The sequence below is a fragment of the Ambystoma mexicanum genome, chromosome 2q, assembly GCF_040938575.1.
Source record: "Ambystoma mexicanum isolate Mex_15411 chromosome 2q, UKY_AmexF1_1, whole genome shotgun sequence".
In the NCBI taxonomy this organism is placed as follows: domain Eukaryota; kingdom Metazoa; phylum Chordata; class Amphibia; order Caudata; family Ambystomatidae; genus Ambystoma; species Ambystoma mexicanum.
In genome coordinates this window covers 1,433,738,739-1,433,760,994 of record NC_090924.1, presented here as the reverse complement: position 1 = coordinate 1,433,760,994, position 22,256 = coordinate 1,433,738,739, and the positions used below count along the sequence as shown (strand labels likewise).

The window sequence follows — 22,256 nt, the reverse complement described above, 5'->3', positions numbered from 1 at the left end:
GCGGCAAAATTTGCGAATGCGTGAATCGTGATTGCGGAGAAAGTATAAGTATATTGTTGGAAAGCTGGGATTCTAAGCTTTAAGAGGAAAGTTAAACCAAGTTCATAGCACAAACGGTTCCAGAGATACGGACAATTAAATAAAGGTAGTTTTTGGGATTTGAAATTTTAAAAGTTCAAAGCGACAGGTTACAGCTTGCAGCTAGAAAATGACAGGTGACAGCTTTGCAAATGACAGGTGACAGTTAGGAGGCAGTTCTGGTTAGATTTAAAATAGATTGAATTATATTATTTTAACTAAGAGATTGGTTCTGCACAGTTCTGCTAGGTACTCACAATATATTTTGAAATAGGCCTCCCCACGGATCTGGTCAGGTTTTGGACCGGACTCCGGTTCTGGTCTCGGCACTTCACAGTGATCTGGGTCAGCTCTCTGGTTCTGCTAACAGCGGTCTGGGTCACTCTGGATCTCTGGCCGCTGGTTCTGGATACTGCTCTGCTTTCTCTGGGTACAGCACTGCTTCTGGATCTTTCTGCACAGCTTTCTCTGGACCCAGCGCTTATCTGCACGGCGCCTGGATGCTGCTACCGCTGTTAGGTTTGCTGGATGCTGAGGCCTACTGAGAAGAGTTCTCAGTTTGTGGGTGTAGGCCCTTGCTTTGAGTTCTGAATCAAGTTCTTTGGAGTTTTAAAGTCTAAGTGTTGAATCTGGTATCTTCTGGATGTTGTATGGTCCGGCAGAGCGCGTTGCAGCAACTGGTCTTGAATGTCCTCTCTAGCTTCCAGTGGCTCTTTTTATGTCTTTTGAAAGTGGGTGTGTGTGCAGCATCACTAGCCAGCCCCTCTTTCAACTGCCCATTGGTCAAGCTTTCCGCACTGCTTTGATTGGGGGAAGGAAATATGTGTCATGGTGATGCTGTAGGTTTTATGGGTCAGTGGATCCTCCCCTGGTCAGTTTGCCCACAAATCTATATTTGACCTAAAGACATATTTCATAGATACACAGTGGTTTGAAATTACATGCACCCATCACGTATCACATGAGGTATACTCTGTTCAATCTATGATGTTTCTAAGAGCTTGCATTCAGAAACGGCAACATTTTGCATTTTGTAACTGGTTTTGCACTATTGGTTTTTCATTAAAAATTATACACATATACACGGCCTGTCCATACATACTCCAGTAAATTCCCATGTCTCTAGCTTAAACACAGAGTCTGTAGTATACATAAATAGCAGGGTTTTGCCCCAGAACATCACACAAATTGGAGTTTGGGCTTGAATCGAAGGTACATTTTTTAAATTAAGGCTCTCAAAGTTATACATTCCGGTCATTTGATTACAAAGAGTTATCAGTGTTTCTGTAAAATATATATTTTGCTTTCAATTCAGTTCTCAGAGTGTTGGAGTCCGTCTCCAAGCATTGGGTGGGTCAGTGATCACATGTGTCTTCTGGCAGGCAGGCCTTTGTTGACAGGAAACAGTTAAAATCAACATATTCTATTCAAGTGCAAGAGCCTATTGTGTGGTCTCCAGGAGGCTCCCAGCCAGTCTGCCTTCTATCAATCAAGAGGTCATGTGAGATTCTAACTCCTGGTGTGAATCTCTGGAGGTGAGAGGTTTCCGAGCCTTCGGCCTGTTAATTAAATCAGATTGTCTTCTGGGAACAGCATGTGGTTAAGATTTTAATTAACTCCCAGCCTTTGATGTAAAGGCCTCTCCTGCAACTCTTGACATGCAGTTTCCCTGTCAGAGTTTAGACCGCTAGTGCCGCCCTCAGTCAAAAGCGGGTACTGCATGCAATTTTTTTGGATCAGTCTTGAATTCAAGCATTTCAAACAAGAGATATTACATGGAAGTATATTGTCCAGGTTCAACAAATGGCATTGGTGTAGTTCTGCAGTAAAATAATTTTGTGCCCATAAATTAGCCATGTTTGACCTGAAGAAAATGAATTCCCACCAGTTATGGGTTGCTTTTGGCAATCAGCATTGCCCCTTTTACAATGGTTTTAGGCTCTGTGCCCTTCTGGGCTCACAACATAGGCAAAAATGGGTGGCAGCCTATTCTTCATGCATTTCCCTGTGCATTTTCTGGGAAGTTCTGGCCATCATTATGTTTTCCATGCCAGTACTGCCCAGTTTTTGTGGTAGGGCTCGGATGCATGGGTAAAAACATCCCACAAACCCCCGTCTTGCGATTGCCATTCTGTTTCACTGATGGAACTCGCAAGATCTCGGGTGTTCTCCTAATCTTCTTCCGGTAGATGGCACAGTTCAGCATCTTTTCCTCCATCCGGTACTGATCGATCGGTTCTCCTCGCCGGTCCTGATGGGAATATTGGGCGGTATCCCGGGCCCCTTGCATCTCTGCTCCCGGTCTCCGGATCGTCCTCCTTGGCCAGTCTCCAGGTTTTCTTTCTCCTAGGACGACAAAGGAAGAGCGGCAATACCTATTCATGGACATTTCTGCCCCACCATTGATATAGTGGGGTGTCATATATATTTTAGAACTCAACAGATATGAACATGCACATTTTTTTAAATTAAGCGACAGGAACACATAAACTTGAGAAACACAGAATTTGATAGGTTATATGTAGGATATTTTAGGGTTGGAATTGAATTACTCTGGAGCGGTACCCTCTGGGATTGCAGAGGACTCCTCCAGTTGTTGCAGAGTGTGCCTGGGATGGCAACACTTCAACTGGTTGATGTGGACCCACTTGTCTTCCCCCTCTGCCAAACCGCCTTTGGGGATGCAGATCTTGTAGGCCACAGGGGAGATCTTGTCTATAATCTCAAACGGTCCCTTCCATGGAGGCAAACATTTTCGCTGTTTGGCCTGGTTCCTTTGGAAATTGTATAAATAGACCCGGTCCCCCACCTGATATTCCTTCCTGGAAGTTTTCAGGTCATAGTGGGTCTTCATACTCTCAGCTGATCTTTCTAGATTCCGCAGAGCATAGGCAAAAGCATGTTGAAGGAGTTTCCTTAAATTCTCCACATACTCATGAGTTGTGGAGGCATTTATTAGTGTCTGCTCTTGGGTCCTGTACAGCAAATGCTGCGGAAGCACCATCTTGCGTCAGTCATCAACTCGAATGGTGACATTTTGGTTGCAGATGAAGGGGTAGATCTGATGGCCATTAGGACCAGAGGTAATCGGATATCCCAACTTGGCCCAGAATCTGCCACAAACTTCTTTAATATGCTCACAATGGTTCGTTTATATCTCTCTACTGCCCCCGAAGAAGCTGGCCTGTAAGCAATGTGTAGCTTTCTCTTGACCCCCAGTATCTCCCACATCTTTGTCATTACTTCACTGGTAAAGTGGCTACCCCTGTCTGACTCAATCCTTTGAGGTAGACCAAAACGGGAAAAGATGTGGTTAATCATCAGGGCAGCTGCTGTTTCTGCCTTGCAATTTGGGGCTGGGAGACATTCCACCCACTTGGTAAACAAGCATGTCACAGTCAACATGTACTTATTCCCCCTAGCGGAGCGAATCACAGGGCCTACAAAGTCGATTTGTAAATCTGTCCATGGGAGTGTCATTCCCCTCTTTTGGAGAGGCGCCCGGTGTATGAGGGATGTTGGCTGAAATTGTGCACACACAAGACAACCCTTCAAATATTGGTTGAGGTCCTGGCCCATGTGTGGCCAGTAGGCAACCTCTCTTAAGATCTCAAGTGTTGTATGAAACCCCCTATGACCGGCGGTAGCCGCATCATGGGCGTGAATTAACATCAGGCTTCGGAAGGAGGTAGGAACCACCCACTGATCATGGCCAGCTTGGGATTTCCTTACCAACAAACCGTCTTGGATTCGGAAAATTTTTCGACATTTCATCAACACTCCTAGGTCCTCTTTCCCAATGTAATCGGTATCCGTCAGGGGAAAGTTCTCAGGGTCCTCAAGGTGTTGGTAAAACTTACCAATAATTGGATCCCCCTTCTGAGCTGTAATTAAATCAGCATCAGGGGTCTCCTTACTCCATTGGGCAGTTGAAAGATCATTGTGAGCATTTGTCTGGGACCTAGTGATAGCAGTGACCTGGATTTCCCCCAACAGGGACTCTATTTCTATTAGATCCCCTTGGAGGGCCCCGGTTTTGGCCAGCTCATCAGCTAAGTCATTTCCAGTTTTGTCTGGTCCCTCTACGTTGGAATGACCCTTGATCTTTTTCCAGTAGATGGTCATCCCATTCGATGTGACCAGATCATCAATGTTTTGGATTACCTTCCCATGTTTCAGGGGTTTGTTATTAGCACATAACATGCCTCTGGTTTTCCAATTAACCAGGTGCTCCACGAACCCGTTCCGTACATAATCCGAATCAGTGATTATGACCAGTTCGTGGAGTTAATGCTGGACAGCAGTGAGGATGGCCTGATGCACAGCCATCAATTCTGCCACCTGACTACTTCGGGGACCAATTTTGTATCCGGCGGAGGGTTCTGGGAACTCCTTCACCCATGCATTCCCTACGCCAGCCACCAGTTCTTTCTCCCCGTCGTTGTCAACATGGTAAGTGCATCCATCCACATAAACAGTGGGCATTCCCTCACACTTGTCCTCTTCAAAGACTTTGTGTGGGGAATTAAGGTATGCCTCCGTGTTGTCCTTGATTTTTAGACTTTCGTCCTCAAGACAGTTTTCTCTGGCACAATCATGCAAGTCAGCCAGACCTTGCGCGAGGGGACTCTTCTTGTTTTGGCCATATCTGACCTCCACAGGAAAGCCTTGCATTGACAGAATCCAGGAAGTAATTCGGGAATTACTCACATTTCCGGCCCGGATTCTGTCACTTTGGAGATATTGCAGAGGCTGGTGTGGAGTCTCCACTATGATGTGTTCCCCTTGGATAAACGGGCGGTAATTCTTCAATGCCCACACCGTTGCCAGGAGTACCTTCTCACACTCGTTGAATTTTTCCTCCACAGAGGATAAAGTTTTGCTCGCATAGGAGATTACTTTATTGACCTTGTCATGCTTTTGGTATAATACTTTTGGTCAAGCACGTATTAGAGAACCCTGTCTCCAGGAAGAACTCCTTGTTTCTGACAGGGTAAGCTAGGCAAGGTGCTTGTGAGAGGCTTCTTTTGAGTTGACTTACTGCCTCGGCTTGTTCTGGACCCCATTCCCACTTGACCCCCCCCTTCAGGAGATGAATTAGGGGTCTGGTGATCCCGGCGTAGCCCTCAATGAACTTTCTGCTGTAATTAGTCAGTCCAAGGAGGCTCCTTAGTTCCCGCAGAGTTGTGGGGTCTTTCAGTTTCTGAAGTTCTTCCACTTTCTTTTCCTGGGGACAGAGACCCTGAGGAGTAATCTCATGCCCCAAGAAATTAACACGGGTTCTACACCACTGTGCTTTCTGAAAGGAAAGTTTTGCTCCAGCGGCCCTCAACTGGGTCAGAACATAACAGATCTCCGCTATGTGTTCCCCCACAGATGAACCTTTGCTGAGGACATCATCTACATAAGCCAGGTTACCCCTCGCACCCAGGTCGGGCATGGCCTTATGTAGGAAAATGTTGAATTCATTGCCGGAGTTGAGGTATCCGAAGGGAGTCCGGGTCCATGTGTACTGCTGGCCCCCAAAGGTAAAAGCCAGCTTGTATTTGTCCTCCCTACTGACAGGCACGGTCCAGTATCCATTGGTCAGGTCTATTGCTGTGAATACCTGTGACCCCTGAATCTGGGCCAGCCCTTGGTCAATATAGGGCAGAGGCCATCGGGAAGTATGGACCCGTTTGTTGAGCTCCCTAAGGTCGGCACAGAGTCTCCACTGGCCATTTGGCTTCAATATTCCCAGCACCGGGTTATTGAAGGTGCTGTGAACTGGATGGATTATTCCCCGGGACTCCAGGTTCTTAATTATTTCAGTAAGGGACTCCATGGATGCGAGAGGCAAACGATATTGCTTCACAAACACTGGAGTCATTCCAGGGTCCGTGGGAATTGTTTTTGTGTGGATGTCGGTGCGACCACAGTCATATGAGTCTACCGCAAAGAGATCTTGGAAATCCAAGAAAACTTGTTTCAACTTTTGCTTTTGTTCCAGAGTCACACAGGCATCAGCTAGGTTGACTCTCTCTTCCACCATCTGCCTGAAGCCTGGAAATACTTCTGGTTTGGCTATCTCAGCGGCCTCCTCCAGCTGAGTGGAGAAGTCCCTGGTCAGAGTGCTGATTTGGACTGGAGGCCTCAGGTGGGAAAGGCAACCCTCATGGACCTGGAAAATCACCTCATCCCTCCTGAAGTCACAAGTCACATCTTTCTTACCATAGGGGCAGGAAGTGTACACCAGGAAGTTCCCCCCATGCCGGGTAAAAATCCTGTCTGGTGTTGTATTGTCCTCACTGTCACTGTCAAAACAGTCCTTGGGGATTGGTCCTAACAGTTCATTTCCTAGATCAATGGAAAAATGTCGGTCATCAACCGCCATTCCAATAATGGTGCCTGCGGCTAGAGTAATACTCTTTAAGTCGCTGTTATCCACCTCTATTGGAATGGTGTCATGTTCTATGTTGACTAATGGAGTTGGGTTTACCCCCAACCCTTGCTGTTGGAGAGAAGCGTTTAGATGTATGTAAGCATCAGGGTTTTGCAATTTTTGTCCTCTTTTAACTTTCACTTCCAGGGAGAATTGTCGGGTCCTTTCTGGGATGGTGACTTCCTCTTTGATCTGAAGTTCAACTGCATAAGGTAGCAATTGAGCTGACCTAAATGCTTTTTCTGGATCATCAAAGCCCATGGGATTATCCGCTAATCGGGACCAAGCTTTGAAGTTTATTAGGTCCAAACTAATGGCAAAGCGATTGAGAATGTCACTGCCTAAGTAAAAGGCAGCAGTGACGTCTCGCATGACCCAACAATTATGGACTATGCTCTTGTTGCCAATGGAGATTTTGAGCATACACCTGCTTGGCAGGAGATGTTTGGAATTAGGTGCTTCCAGGTCCATTTCCCATTTGTCTATCAGTTTGAATGTGGGAATGGCTGGATCTTTTGGGAGTTGGCGGAACATGGCTTTGCTGATGAAGCTCTTACCGTTGTTCACACACACTCGAGCGAGAACAGAGTCCTTCCCATCATATAACTGAACAGGGATGAACAACTGCTCTCCAATTTGCTGAATATCAGCCAGGCTCTGAGCTGATTTCACATCTTTCTGGACTATAGGAGTGGGAGTTTCTGATTGTGGATTAGTAAAGAATTTCAGGGTGTTTCCTTCCAGTGCCGAATACCACCTTAAACTGGAAGGAAGGTTGATTTTCAGAAATAGAGAGGACCACCCATCACCAGTCTGTTGTCCTACTGCTATTACTATCACGTCTGGAATCTGGTTGTCCTGGAAGTGAAATTCTACTTGGTCAGATTTTTGTTCAACCATGTGGCAGGTGCCGTTTAAACTAACATGGTTGACACTCTGTTTTAATTTTATTGGTCGGCTAGTCTGGGTCCAGAGGACCTTGTTTACACAATCTATTAGAGGTGACAACCTTCTCAGGAGGTCATTCCCTAGTAAACAAGGGGTGCCCTCTGGAGTCACTACTATGACCGGGTGTTGCAACTTGTGTCGCCCAATTTTAATGTCCAAGTCTGCAGTCCCCTCAACGGGAATTTCCTTCCCGTCAAAGTTCTGCAGTTGTCCAGGAAAAGAGGTGAGAGGAATACGGTAATTCTCCCCCTTCCTGCATTTAGTTCCTCAAAGGCCCTTTTGGACAGAAGGGTAGTTTGTGATCCAGTGTCCACCAGTGCCAAAATTGTACCTTGCCCCTGTACTTGTACCGGGGCATAGTATCTTCCCTCCTTCTCCTCAAGGGGGCACAGATAATGCACATTTTTGGACAACTGGTGGGCTAACTTTCTGGTTTTGGACATTGCTAGTGAAGAGATTTGGGCAGAATTCTGTGGAGAGCCTTGGGAATCTGAAAGAAAAAGTTGGCAACTGGAGATCAGAGCCATTGTGGGTTCCCCTGGTTCCGGTTCTGGGCCGCCTCCCCCTTCTTGGAGGCAGTCACCAGGATGGGTTTGAACCAGGGGATTTTGGTATTGTGGGTTCTGGGATGAGATGATGGGCGACGGTAGCTCAGTCTCCATATCCCCCCAGTCTGGATTGGAATCCCTAGGGACCCATTTTTCTTTGGGAGGAGTTCCCCATCTCTGAAGGAGAAGATCCTCTTCCCAGGATCTTCTGAGGATCCCTCTCCCTCAAATTGGAAGATCTGTACCTCCTCCACAAAGTGGGTCTGTTTGGGTCCTTTGTTTCTCCTACCCCCCTCTGCTCCTTGGGAGGCAGGCTTTCAGGGGTAGGAGATTTTGTTTCCGGTTCCTGGTTTTCTAGGAGCTGTTTACAAGTTGGGAAGGAAGCTTCCTCCAAGGCTTTACACCCCCCTTCCCCTTGTGCCTCCTCCCTGGGAACCGGTGTGTTATCGGGGTGCTGCCCCCGTCATTGTTCTGGAGCACCAGGTCCAGAGTTTGGGGCATTCTGCGGTGGCATGCTCATCTGAGGGTTCTGTTGAGCCCTCAGTATGTGACCCAGATCCCGTGCCATATTTTGGACCTGGCGCTCTAACTGGGAAACCCGCTCAGGCTGATACGGGGCTCTATTTTCTCCCCTGGGCTGATCCCGGGAAGGGTACCTATCCCTTCTCTGGTAGTACCCCTGGTTGGGAAGATTTTGGTACCCCTCCACCCTTGGCCTCCCCTCTCCCGGATTAGGTTGTCTGGGCTCAGGGAATTGGGGAAAGAAGGATGGATGATTTTGGGGCTGGAAATTGGGCGGATACCTGGGGAAAAAGTTCTGCCCAGGATTTGGAGAATTTCTGCCCTCCTGTGGGAAGTTGGGAGGGAAGTTCCCTGGGTTAGGTGCTTGGCCGGATCCCCCCCTTGGGCTGGAGGAGTCCACACATAACCCAGGATTGGTCGGTTTCCCTTATAGCGGGGACTTACATAGTCAGGGGAGCGGGGGACCCCATTTGTTGGACTACCTCCTCGACTCCCTGTCTGTGACTGGTCCGAGGGCCTTCTGGGCGGTGAATTATTAGGTGCAGGTAGGTTTTTAGGCCCCCCCATCTCCAAATCCAAAACGGGGGTGACATTTACCTCTGCCACCTTGGCAGCAGCAGGGGTGCTGTTGGTTTTGGGATTTTTCTGGGTATTGCTTTTATTTTCTATGGGCTTCTGCACCTCATAGATCCGGGTAGCCTGTTCAATGACCCAGTCTGAAGATCTTTTCTCATGAAAATCTCTCACGAGCTGGGTCATTATATATTTGGGCAAGGCATGGAAAAATGTATTGACAAATTCTCTGCTGTCTGTGCGCACCCTTCTGGTGGTCTGTGCAAAGGCACGTTTCAGTTCTGGCACAAATTCTTGTGGGGCCTGATCCTCCCCACATTGCAAATTGTAGGCTGCCTTGCGAGCCTCTTGAGGATTTCTATGAACAGAAAAATGTTTCAAGATGGCTGCCTTATAGGTGGACCATCTTAAATGATTTTGGTCCTCCAGCCCCGCAAAGAAACTGGAGTATTCTGGTGAGAAGGTCCACTTTACATATTGAATACAGCTTTGGCTGTCCTTCAAATGGAAAGTCTCCATCATTTGCTCGTAAAGCTCCAAGTGTTCCCAAACAGAATACTTGGCGTTCTTGTGATAAGGCGTGATGACACTCCTTATTGCCTTTATTTGCTTCAATGGGTCCTTAAGCAAGGCCCTTTTTGCCTTATTGGCCTTTTTGGTTCGGGTAACCCTGGTCCATTCATCCTCTGACTCAGAGGCACTGCTCCCAGAGGTTCCTGTCTGATCTTCCAGGTTTTCCCGGATTCTGCGAGCCTGGGATTGGCTGGCAGAATGTGGGGACCTGGTCTCCTGTGTCCTGCGCCGTTCAGAGGAGTCTTCAGGTTCCTCCTTGCTGCCAGGATTTGATGGGTACCCCCCCACTGACCTAACTGGGCAGAATTTTTCAGGATGCCCTTAATGGGCCTATTCTCCTGGGGTTCTCCACTAAATTGCACTGTGCTTGGGTGCCCATACCCGGATGCCCGCCCATCCATTCCTGGGAGGTACTGGCCTATGAGCCCCATGCTTCTGGCTGGATAGTAATCTGCCATCCCTGTGGCCCGGTGCTCATGTGCGCCAAGGGACATGGGGGGTGGCAGAGTCCAGGGACTGAGAGAGATAAAGGCCTCTGGTACTAGGGCTCCTGAGGTTATGCTCAGGAGTTTCCCTTTCCCAGCGAACCTGGTCTCTATCCGCCCTTGCTCCCTGTTGCAATGCAAGAGCCTGCGCCTTCAGTCCCTCAGTTAAGGCCTTACTAGACTCTATCAGTCTCTCCTGCATTGCTACCTGTTGTTGGAGCCTATCATTGTGCTGGCAGAGAGCCTCATTCTCTCTCTGCGTTTCCTGATTGGTCCTGGAGCACTGGGCCAGTCTTTGCTGCAGGAGGGTTACCTCCTGAGTCCCATCCCTACTGGCCTGCTCCTGTCTTGCCAGAGCCTCCTCCACCCTCCTGGTGTGCTCTAGCAAGTCCTGGTGTTCTTTTTGGAGGTCACCCAGTCCCTGGTGGACCAGGTGATTTTCTTCCATTTTTCTTTTTAAGTGGCAGACTTCCTGGCCTAAGGTGTCCCTTTCCTGACTAAGAGTCTGCATCTGTACCGTCAGGTCGTCCCTTTGCCTTTGGAAGGCACCAACTTTCTGGCGCTCCTGATCAAACTCTGCCTGGGTATCCAGGTCTTTCAGGATCAGTTTATTGCTCTCCTCTTTCTCTCTGCCTAGTTGGATTTGCAGGGTGGCTACCTGCTCTGTGCATGCCCTGTTGAAATTGATCTGTTGCTCCAGCTTTTTCTGGCTCTGTAGTAGGGAGTCCAAACTGTCTTGGCGTTCCTTCTGCAAGGCCAGAATTCTGGTATCCTGGTCAGCCTTTTCCTGTTGCAGTATATCCATGTCCTCTTTTATTTTAATGATATACTGCCTACTATCATTTTCTGACTCCTGGCTCCTCTGCAGCCTCTGCTCAGAAGAGTCCAGATCAGATTGGGCCTTCTGTAATGCCAGCAGTTGCCTACTCGCCAGATCTTGGCCTTCAGGACATTTGTCCTGCATGGCTCCCATATGTAAATATAAATATGCAGCTACCCTGGCAATCTTGTTGTGCTCATCCTTTGCCTTAGCGGACATATATAGTTCACTCAGGGCCACATGTAAGGGACCCTGGTCTCTCCATATATCTGACCCTGTTTCAGTGATCTGGGGTGTGATTGCCTGCAACCAGACCGTCTGGTCCTGATGAGTCCACTCACCTCTCACAAATAGCTTATGTAAGAAGTGCTCTCTGGCTATTTTCATATCTACCAAGGTCGTCATTCTGGAATTTGAGTTCCTTCCTGACTTACAGAAGTTTGTATTTTATTTTTGCAAAACAGACCTTTTCCTTAGAGCGTTCCTTTGAGGAGTGCTTTACAGCGTAACACAGCGTGGTGATCCGACCGGATATGTGTATCTGGTCAGCTGGCACACTGTATTAATCTGCACAAGTGATAGATCCAACCCAAACGTCCGGCTCGAGCCCCCACTTTGTAAGAGGATTCAATTCAACACTACAGCTAAGTCAATGCCTAGTCTGAGATACTGAATGGAAACCCTTATTGATATATCTTTATGTCCAGTTCATGAGTTCTGGATGACTACCCCTATATAACACCCCTCTCTTGGAATCCCCCTGACCCCACTGAGCCAAGAAGTAGTTCTGTTTTGCAAGTTAAAAGGTTTATTTGAGAATTTAAACAATATATATATATATCACACTTTATAATAAATTAATAATTGAATATCACACTTAATCTGAGCAGTAATCAATAATGGATAGTCTGGCACTAGCACACTTCTTTATGATCAATGATGAGTGGTTATAGGATGGATAAGATAGCAACAATACTTTTATGGTTTCAAATGGATGCAAGGTGGAATGAAAATGCAGTACAGAAAATAGCTTGATAGGGTTTCAGCAAAAGACAATGTAATCACTTTCTTGGACAATTCACCCCCCAGCAGCTTATACAACAGATAGGAGTTTTGAAACACAGGCAAAATGCTTTGAATATGGTGACAATGCAGTGAGAAATATGCTGAAAATGCTTTTAATTCCCTTCAGGAGGTTCAGGGTGAGTGGTATCTAGTTAATATGAGTTCAGGCTCACTCTAGCAATGATTCAGGGATGGTTCTTAAGAGGCAAACGAAATTGAGCTGTTCAGGCAAAAACAGCTATCTTTTTACAAGTAAAGAAATTGGGCCAAATCGCAAATCGCGGCAAAATTCGCGAATGCGTGAATCATGATTGCGGAGAAAGTATAAGGAGTAGCTTTCAGAGGAAACTTAAACCAAGTTCCTAGCACAAACGGTTCCAGAGATACGGACGATTAAATAAAGGTAATTTTTCGGATTTGAAATTTTAAAAGTTCAAAGCGACAGGTTACAGCTTGCAGCTAGAAAATGACAGGTGACAGCTTTGCAAATGACAGGTGACAGTTAGGAGGCAGTTCTGGTTAGATTTAAAATAGATTGAATTATATTATTTTAACTAAGAGATTGGTTCTGCACAGTTCTGCTAGGTACTCACAATATATTTTGAAATAGGCCTCCCCACGGATCTGGTCAGGTTTTGGACTGGACTCCGGTTCTGGTCTCGGCACTTCACAGTGATCTGGGTCAGCTCTCTGGTTCTGCTAACAGCGGTCTTGGTCACTCTGGATCTCTGGCCTCTGGTTCTGGATACTGCTCTGCTTTCTCTGGGTACAGCACTGCTTCTGGATCTTTCTGCACAGCTTTCTCTGGACCCAGCGCTGATCTGCACGGCTCCTGGATGCTGCTACCGTTGTTAGGTTTGCTGGATGCTGAGGCCTACTGAGAAGAGTTCTCAGTTTGTGGGTTTAGGCCCTTGCTTTGAGTTCTGAATCAAGTTCTTTGGAGTTTTAAAGTCTAAGTGTTGAATCTGGTATCTTCTGGATGTTGTATGGTCCGGCAGAGCGCGTTGCATTAACTGGTCTTGAATGTCCTCTCTAGCCTCCAGTGGCTCTTTTTATGTCTTTTGAAAGTGGGTGTGTGTGCAGCATCACTAGCCAGCCCCTCTTTCAACTGCCCATTGGTCAAGCTTTCCGCACTGCTTTGATTGGGGGAAGGAAATGTGTGTCATGGTGATGCTGTAGGTTTTATGGGTCATAGGATCCTCCCCTGGTCAGTTTGCCCACAAATCTATATTTGACCTAAAGACATATTTCATAGATACACAGTGGTTTGAAATTACATGCACCCATCACGTATCACATGAGGTATACTCTGTTCAAACTCTGATGTTTCTAAGAGCTTGCATTCAGAAATGGCAACATTTTGCGTTTTTTAACTGGTTTTGCAATATTGGTTTTTCATTAAAAATTATACACATATACACGGCCTGTCCATACATACTCCAGTAAATTCCCGTGTCTCTCGCTTAAACACGGAGTCTGTAGTATACATAAATAGCAGGGTTTTGCCCCAGAACATCACACAAATTGGAGTTTGGGCTTGAATCGAAGGTACATTTTTTAAATTAAGGCTCTCAAAGTTATACATTCCGGTCATTTGATTACAAAGAGCTATCAGTGTTTCTGTAAAATATATATTTTGCTTTCAATTCAGTTCTCAGAGTGTTGGAGTCCGCCTCCAAGACTTGGGTGGGTCAGTGATCACATGTGTTTTCTGGCAGGCAGGCCTTTGTTGACAGGAAACAGTCAAAATCAACATATTCTATTCAAGTGCAAGAGCCAATTGTGTGGTCTCCAGGAGACTCCCAGCCAGTCTGCCTTCTATCAATCAAGAGGTCATGTGAGAATCTAACTCCTGGTGTGAATCTCTGGAGGTGAGAGGTTTCCAGCCTTTGGCCTGTTAATTAAATCAGATTGTCTTCTGGGAACAGCATGTGGTTAAGATTTTAATTAACTCCTAACCTTTGATGTAAAGGCCTCTCCTGCAACTCCTGACATGCAGTTTCCCTGTCAGAGTTTAGACCGCTAGCGCCGCCCTCAGTCAAAAGTGGGTACTGCATGCATTTTTTTTGGATCAGTCTTGAATTCAAGCATTTCAAACAAGAGATATTACATGGAAGTATATTGTCCAGGTTCAACAAATGGCATTGGTGTAGATCTGCAGTAAAATAATTTTGTGCCCATAAATTAGCCATGTTTGACCTGAAGAAAACAAATTCCCACCAGTTATGGGTTGCTTTTGGCAATCAGCATTGCCCCTTTTACAATGGTGTTAGGCTCTGTGCCCTTCTGTGCTCACAACATAGGCAAAAATGGGTGGCAGCCTATTCTTCATGCATTTCCCTGTGCATTTTCTGGGAAGTTCTGGCCATCATGATGTTTTCCATGCTAGTACTGCCCAGTTTTTGTGGTAGGGCTCGGATGCATGGGTAAAAACATCCCACAGCCTCAAGCATGGCTATGGGAGCCGTCCTCTCGCAAAAGGACCCTGAAACGGGCCAGTTGTACCCTATTGCCTTCTAGCCGCGTAAATTCAGATCCCTGACCTCAATTATGCTATCACAGACAAAGAACTCCTGGCCATTAAGTCAGCCTTTAAGGCATGGCAGCACTACCTCTTGGGTGCCAGACATACAATCACCGTAATAACTGACCACCGGAACCTCCAGTACCTAAAAACAGCAAAGGCCCAATCCTCACGACAACTACATTTGGCTCTTTTTTTTGCTGAATATGACTACGTGATTACATTTCGACCAGGGGTGAAAAACGGGAAGGCCGATGCCCTTTCCCATGTGGGGGTGGAAGAGCAAGGGCATCAGACCGCTGACCCAATAGCAATCATCCCGAGTGACAAGCTCCTAGGAATCACAGCAACCATAACTCAGGAAGAATTACATGAAGAAATCCAAAACCTGATGAGTCCGGAGCAATTACAAGCGTGGAGTGCACAAGGAGAACATTACAAGATAAAAGATAATTTGCCCTACTTCAGGAATCATTTATTCTTACCAAAGTAAGAACTACGAGAACAAGTCATGTCCGGTTATCATGATTCCTTGATCGAGGGCCACCCAGGAATCGCTAAAACCCTAGCCAAGGTAAAACAAAATTATTGGTGGCCCACGTGGCGTAAAGACATTATCCAATTCATCCTATCTTGTGGAGTGTGTGCTCAAACCAAGTCATCCAAGCAGAAACCGGCTGGGCTATTACAACCATTGGAAATCCCACCATCACCCTGGCACACGTTGTCCCTCGATTTTATTACTGATTTACCACCCAGTCAAGGGTTTAACACTATTCTTGTGGTTGTGGACCTATTTTAAAAAATGGCACATTTCATTCCTCTTAAGGGGCTCCCAAATGCTTCCACTCTGGCAAAGGTATTTCTTGAAGGCATCGTACGGCTCCATGGGTTTCCTTCAGTTTTGGTCTCAGACCGAGGTACTCAATTCGTATCTAACTTCTGGAGAAAATGCTGCTCTATGGCCCAGATCGACATCCGGCTATCCACCAGTCACCAACCTCAAACGGATGGTCAAACTGAGAGGGCAAATCAGATGCTCGAGCAGTATCTGCGTTGCATGTTACACTAAGATGAAGGAAGCTGGTTCAACCTATTATGGATAGCTGAATATGCTTATAATAATTCCCTACACACCAGCACTGGGCAGACACCCTTTTATACCATGTATGGCAGGCACCCACGTACTTCTGAGTTGGACGTTCCTACAACCCTGGAAATGCCAGCAGTCAAAACCTTGCACACGACCATTTCTCAAACCTTCAAAAGGGCAGCTGAACACCTACTTCAAGCTAAGAATTGCCAAATTAAGTTTGCTGATCAACACCGAGCAAAGGCCCCCAACTACCAAGTGGGAGACAAAGTCTGGCTGGCGTCTAAACACGTGTCCATTAAAGGAACCCGAACCTTCCGTCCAAGATACATGGGTCCATTCACCGTCACCTCTGTGATAAATCCTGTGGCGGTCAGACTAGCATTGCCGTCAAACATGCAGATTCATCCTGTGTTCCACGTGTCTCTCCTTAAACCTGTTCAACCTGGGACCCGGGTAGCAACGCCACCACAGCCAGTAGTAGTCGCCGGGGAGCCAGAATTCGAAGTCAAGGACATCCTGGATTCAAAGTACGTCAGATACAAATTATACTACTTAGTAGACTGGTAGGGGTATGGTCCACAAGACAGGACATGGGAGCCTTGTGAGTACATCCATGCACCTCGCTTGCTTAGACGATTTCATCAAAACCATCCAAACAAACCAGGACCAGACAGAAGAGCCACCTTAAGAGGGGCCTTGGGGGGGTGCTGTCATGATTCCTGCCCCTCATGTCCCCAGCCCTCCAAGATGTCAGGCTGGAGCCATGCCACGATCACCTACATGGCCCTCAAGGGCCTCTCCATCCCTCCAAAGACCCACTTGGAGACAGACTTGGCGCTTGTGGCACCAGATTCACTCACTTCCATAGGATAACATTGGGGATTGGACTTGTAGTGCATTGATGGGGACAAGATGGATGCCCCCACATATTTCGGTTCCCAGAACTGCATGTGAAGTCTCGTCTTTTGGGTGTGGTTCAGCCCAGAGACACCTGGGATACCCAGAGACTATTTAAGCCACGCCCAGGCTGAGAAATTTCTTTGCGTTTTCTGCACCTGCAGCGTGACACTCACCGTGTTCGGATCGGTCTCCAGTAGGCCTGCATCTTTCTTCTGCGCTCAGCTCCTGCAAGAACAAGAACACTGTTAGGAACAGCCTTACCTTGCGGCGCTTCTACCCATCATTCATCACTCCTTCTGTTCTGCGGGCATCTTCGGCGGTGTCATTCCCATCCCGGCACGCCGCTTCCTAAGGAAAAGGGAAAAGAACAGAAAAAAGGCATTAGTAAGCATTCAGCATATCTTTGCTTATTTTTTAAAGACTGTACGAGCTTCGAACGCTTACCCGAATCCCAGCCGCTCTGGGGGAACTCTGTCTCCGGAACTTCTCATCCATCTGCAAGAAGGAAAAGACACTCCAGGTTAGCGTGGAAACATCTAGAGGCGCTGCATACCGCTCTTACTCACCGCATTTGTTCTTCATAACCGGCATCCACGCTGAAAACATTGCGGCACCTAAAAGACACAGAAAAAGAACTCAGTTCAATACAAATACGAAAGGGTCGCATCGCGCTCTCACTCACCTTCAGCGCTACTCATTTCAGCAGCACATCGCCATCCCCGGACGCCGGCCATCATCTAAGGAAGGAAAGGAACGAAGTTAGAGAACTGTTCAAAAGACTCATTATACTTACCTGTCGGACTCTTGCCAGTGAAGTAACTAGGCAGCAACGAGCCTGCATCAATCAACGCGCTGCTGCACTGAAAGCAGGACGTAGAGCACACTTTCCAAGAAAACAAGGTTAGCTGTGGATCAAAGGGAAGGGTTGGACCCCGGGGAAGAAGGGGTTCAAGCACACAGAGACAATAGGGAGTTAAACTCTACCAATCCTGTGTTTCAGGCCCAGTCTCTAGTCGAGTAGACTCCAGGGAAGGGTTCAAGGTCGTAAGAGGTCAGAACAGGCTGAGTGATGTCCCCGTGGATACCAGGGCGTTACACATTCTAATGTGGCTAGTCTTTCACACTCCTACTGTACTACTTTGAAATTCCCTTTTGAGAAAGGGAAAGGGGACACATGACAACAGTAAGGGTTCCTGCCTGCTTTGCATAAAACCCAAGAGCCTTTTGGAAACATAGGATTGACCACAGATAATTATATTCAAGAAATATATATGTGATAAAAGGGCTATATTCTTGAATCACTAAGTACATAGTGCACACTGGGCTTTTTGCTCATATCGTTTTTCACAACACTCATAATAAAATTCAAATGTTTGTAATACAGAACCATCTGAACTGATTAAGGCAGCCTCAGTGTTTAATTGTGAAACTAAAATGACTGAAGCATCTGTCATGTCATTCTAGGGATATCTCATGGCCACCCTGCTTCACTTTCAACCAGAATTTTTGAAGAGGAAGGCTTAGAGTGTGCACATGCCCAGTTCCCAATATATAGACATCCTTAGACAATTGTTTTTAATTGGCACTTATGTTGCACTTCACGGCAGACCCCTCCACCTTCTAAGAACCTTACCTTTTATCACAACCCTGTTGCACCCAATCGTTGATCAAACCCATGTTGCATGGCATCGTCCTGTTCCCAAGGAGGTGCGTTGACCCTGAGCTATCCTCCCAGTCCAGTAGACAAATATATGGAAGATATTTCTTTGTAAAAGGTGAAGTGAATACTCTGAAGAGGCAAGTTGATAACTGCAAACAAAGAGAGGGAAACCAAAGGTGTCTACTTATTGCTGTATTAACAGTTAAAGACTCACATGGGAGGCGTTGATGTTGCTTCAAACACGTACCTGGAGTGCTGTGTTTATTAGTCCTTGATTGTCTATTCATTCTGGTCTAAATGGTGGCCATTTTAAAATCGCAGATTGAATAGCATATACTCTGCGTTGGGTTGTTGTTTGCTAAATGTTTAAATCTATAAATTCTATGATACTCTGTTCTAAGATGGCGACGTATTAGGCAATAAAAGTACTTCCGAGGACATTGAAAAATTAGCCTGCCCAAATTGGCTGCTGTGAGGACCACATTATGTTGGCCATAATACAACTCACATATGTGGTTGGAGCACCCTTTACTCTCTCCAATATGCAATCAATAAAGTTTGTTTTCTGCGGCACAGTTGGACAGCCCATTTCCCCTGCTTGGTCAGAGGACTATCCCTGCGAACAATTAAACCCCTCCGTTACACCATTTGACTATTGCTGAACAGCAAATCTACCCCCCCAAATGAAAAGTGAGCATTAGCAGCCAACATTGGCCAATATCGTGGGCCGTAAGGACTTCTTAATCCTGTCACAAACCGAACCCTCAGCACCCGGTGAGCCACATGAACCCAGTGTCATTTCACAAAAGAAATCTGCACGCAAACATGGCCGCCACACAGAAACCCAGTGTCATTACACAAAGAAATCTGCACACAAACATGTCTGCCACACAGACATTAATGGGAGGAGCTGGGAGAGACAAGTCTTTTTTCACAGCCTATTATTATGTTGAGTTTATGTTGAGTCTGCAGCATGGGTAATGCCAGCTGGGCGAATCGTATGATAGCACAAGTAGCCCATCACAGCACTTTTTCCTGAAACACAGATTCCCCCCATCCCCATTGCCCCTGAAGAAGCATTTCGATAGGGCAAAGAACCTCTCCAAGTTGTTGTATAAAGGGTGTCTTTGTCCTCATCTGATCTCATCTTCTCCTCTTGTCTACCTTCCAGAATAAAATGTACTCTTCTCCACCCGGTCGCCTTCAACAATCACACCACTGTGTTTTCTTTATTTCACAGATCCTGTTTATAGACAACTGGCGCATGTTGCATGGCCGAGAGGCCTTCACGGGATCCCGCAAGTTGTTCGGCTACTTCCTGTTCCGAGATGATATTCTGAACAAGGCGCGATTCCTGGGGCTCGAAGCCTGACAACGCCAGCACCATCCTGAGGCTCCCAATCCAGCCGCATGCTCTGAACAGGAGAGGAGAAGACTTTATAAGGGGAACACGTCTTGATCAAGAGTCCATTTTACATCCAAAATGGTGTGTTCTGAGTCGTTCACGCTGAGGAGTACCTGTGCTCGCTGCGTAAACCCCTGCAAGAGGTTTCCGGTACCATCACTGCAAGGATTCACTCTACACTGAGTGGATGAATGCAAGAGAGGGTTAACACCTGGGGCAATCAGTGCCTGACAGGAATATTACATATACGTACCAATGGGGTCATTCCATCCTGCTTTCACTCCCTTCTATATTCACTCACTCCTGATTTCACTCCATCTACTCACTCCAGAATTCCCTCATTCTCCCAATCACTACTACCTCTTGCTTTCACTCACTTCAGCATTCCCGCGTTCCATCATTCTCCCCCTTCTGCATTAACTCACCCACTCCAATATTCCTTTGTTCAGCATTCACTCCTTGCTGAAGTCACTCACTTCAGAAGTGAACCAAAAGCTTTGCATTCACTCTCGTGTGCATTTAATCATTTACATTGGCCTTAACTCACTCCAGCATTCAACTGAAGTGAACTGCTACAGTCCTATTGTTTAAAAGGCTTTGACTAACTCATGATGGAGGTTGGCCGTTTGGATGCACACACAATTCTTTCTGCCAATGTGGGTGCCCATGGGAAAAATTCCACACCTGTACTCTTGGGCAAGTGGTATTTCTTTAGTTTCTTATATTTTTGTATTGTATGTCTAAAATATAAGTGTGCATATCTCATCTTAAAAACACCTTCATAAACAGAGCACCTGAGGAAGGGAACTGTTACTGCCGAAACATGTCGTTCCGATGACAGTCTCAATGTGTGGAATCATTGATAGTTTGAGTTGATGTTTAGCCTATCAGCTAAACTAAGCAATACAACGATATTTTTTAATAGTTAAGATGGAAGGCCAATGGCTGCATTGATATTTAAAAGCTAAGCGATGAAATTAAAACTGGCGAAAAAAGAGTGCCAGCGTTGGCGTCCTGTGCTATGAAACACACTATAAAGATGTTGTCTTAGCTCACACCAAAAGACTACTGGAACAGCCAAATGACAAAATGCCCGGATGGATGGTTCTGTCAGAAGTGGCCTTGGAGGATCAACCGATGCTAAAGTAGATCCCTTGGTGCCAGGCAACAGTTGGCACTAGGAGGAATTTTAAACAGACCATGAAACTACTGAACATGCTGGGAACCCAATTGGCAGTTTCCCCGATCCAGAGAAGGCCAGTGCTCAAGAACAATGGCTAATTCTATGGATATCAGGGAAGAACGACAAGGTCAAGTACAGAACTGACAGGAAAGGAATTGAAAGGTTTGTGAATGTAAACAAGAGGTTTCGGCGCCCTAGATGCGAGCTATGGGAACACCTGGCGCTAGCCCGAGCACTGAGTCAGACCTATGACGCTATTACGTTGAATTAACGTGAAGAGTTTAAGATTAAAATTCTCCTAAGATCTATTGGGGGGCATCGTTGATGCTGGCTTAGTGCACATGTTGCTGGACTGCATAACACTGGCAAGGCGGTAGAGTGAGATCCTGGAGGGTATGCCATTGGTGAATGACCAATAAAAAAAAGTCTTAGCAAGGAAGCTGTAATGTTAACTGTTCAAGGGATGATCCAAAAGCAAACGCACTGGTACCAAAGAGAGACGGCTGGTCACCATAGAAAAAGTCTCTCTGGCAAGGAAGGACAGTCGCACTCTCTAAATAGACTTTTGTTGTTAAAGATGTCGGAATTAGCGACTTTAGGAAGAATATTCTACAGACTATGTCATCGAGAGGACAGGTTTGGTGAAGTCTGGAACTCTATGAAGGAAGGGTAAAATACAAAGTGTTACCATGGTGATTAAAGTTGATGATCGAGGTTATGGACATTTATATGCCTAATGGTTTACATAACCAGTAGAGTATGATACATATGGATACCTGAGGAAAAGGAAATTGTATTACTCGCTGCATGACCTCCTTACTAACCTTTTTCTTTAACAGGGTATTGGAAAAAATAACTATTTTATGACTTTCCTAATTATCTTCCGAGTGTTGAAAAGTAATAAAAATTGAAAAAGAACAAAAGCTGATCGATGATTTCTTTAATAGGTTCTTCAATTGACCTCATGTTTCTTGACTGCCCTCATAAATTGCTGTGATCTTTCTCCCATGGCCCCAGTCGTTATTGCCATGAACGTGCGGGTACTAATCCCCACCAAATGTAACATATTTGGAGATCCTCCAGAAGAGGTGCAAGTGGCATGCACACAGTGGGGCTGCGGAGAGATATATTGTGGGTATGAACAGCAGTGACGTCTGCAATAAGACGAGTGGTGACGGCACATTTCACAGAACAATAATCACTACCAAACCCAACATCCAGAAAAGCACTCCCAAAATCCCCTCATGGGAGATTCCAGTCCATGGCTGTATAGTAGCTATAACATAGATTCTTTTTAAGTTTAATTTTTTAGTTTCAATACAAACCTTTAAAATATTACACAAAACAGAACAATGCAAACGTCCCTCCCATCCCATCGTCCGACATTACAACGACCAAATGGTTAGAAACCATCTTTGACTCTTCTATCATTGTTCGACAGTCAGTTCAGTCTCA

General features: G+C 46.1%; 1 protein-coding gene across 6 annotated transcripts in view; it reads left to right on the top strand.

Moving 5' to 3' along the window:
* The window catches only part of LOC138570229 (trimethyllysine dioxygenase, mitochondrial-like), a 114,283-nt gene extending 92,479 nt beyond the window's left edge, over nucleotides 1-21,804 (top strand). For all 6 annotated transcript variants that reach the window (XM_069648964.1, XM_069648961.1, XM_069648963.1 and 3 more), the window contains one exon: nucleotides 19,454-21,804. In XM_069648964.1, coding sequence (XP_069505065.1) covers nucleotides 19,454-19,585 — 132 coding nt within the window. In that variant the 3' untranslated portion in view covers nucleotides 19,586-21,804. The remainder of the gene's footprint in view (nucleotides 1-19,453) is intronic.
* Nucleotides 21,805-22,256: the final 452 nt, after the last annotated feature.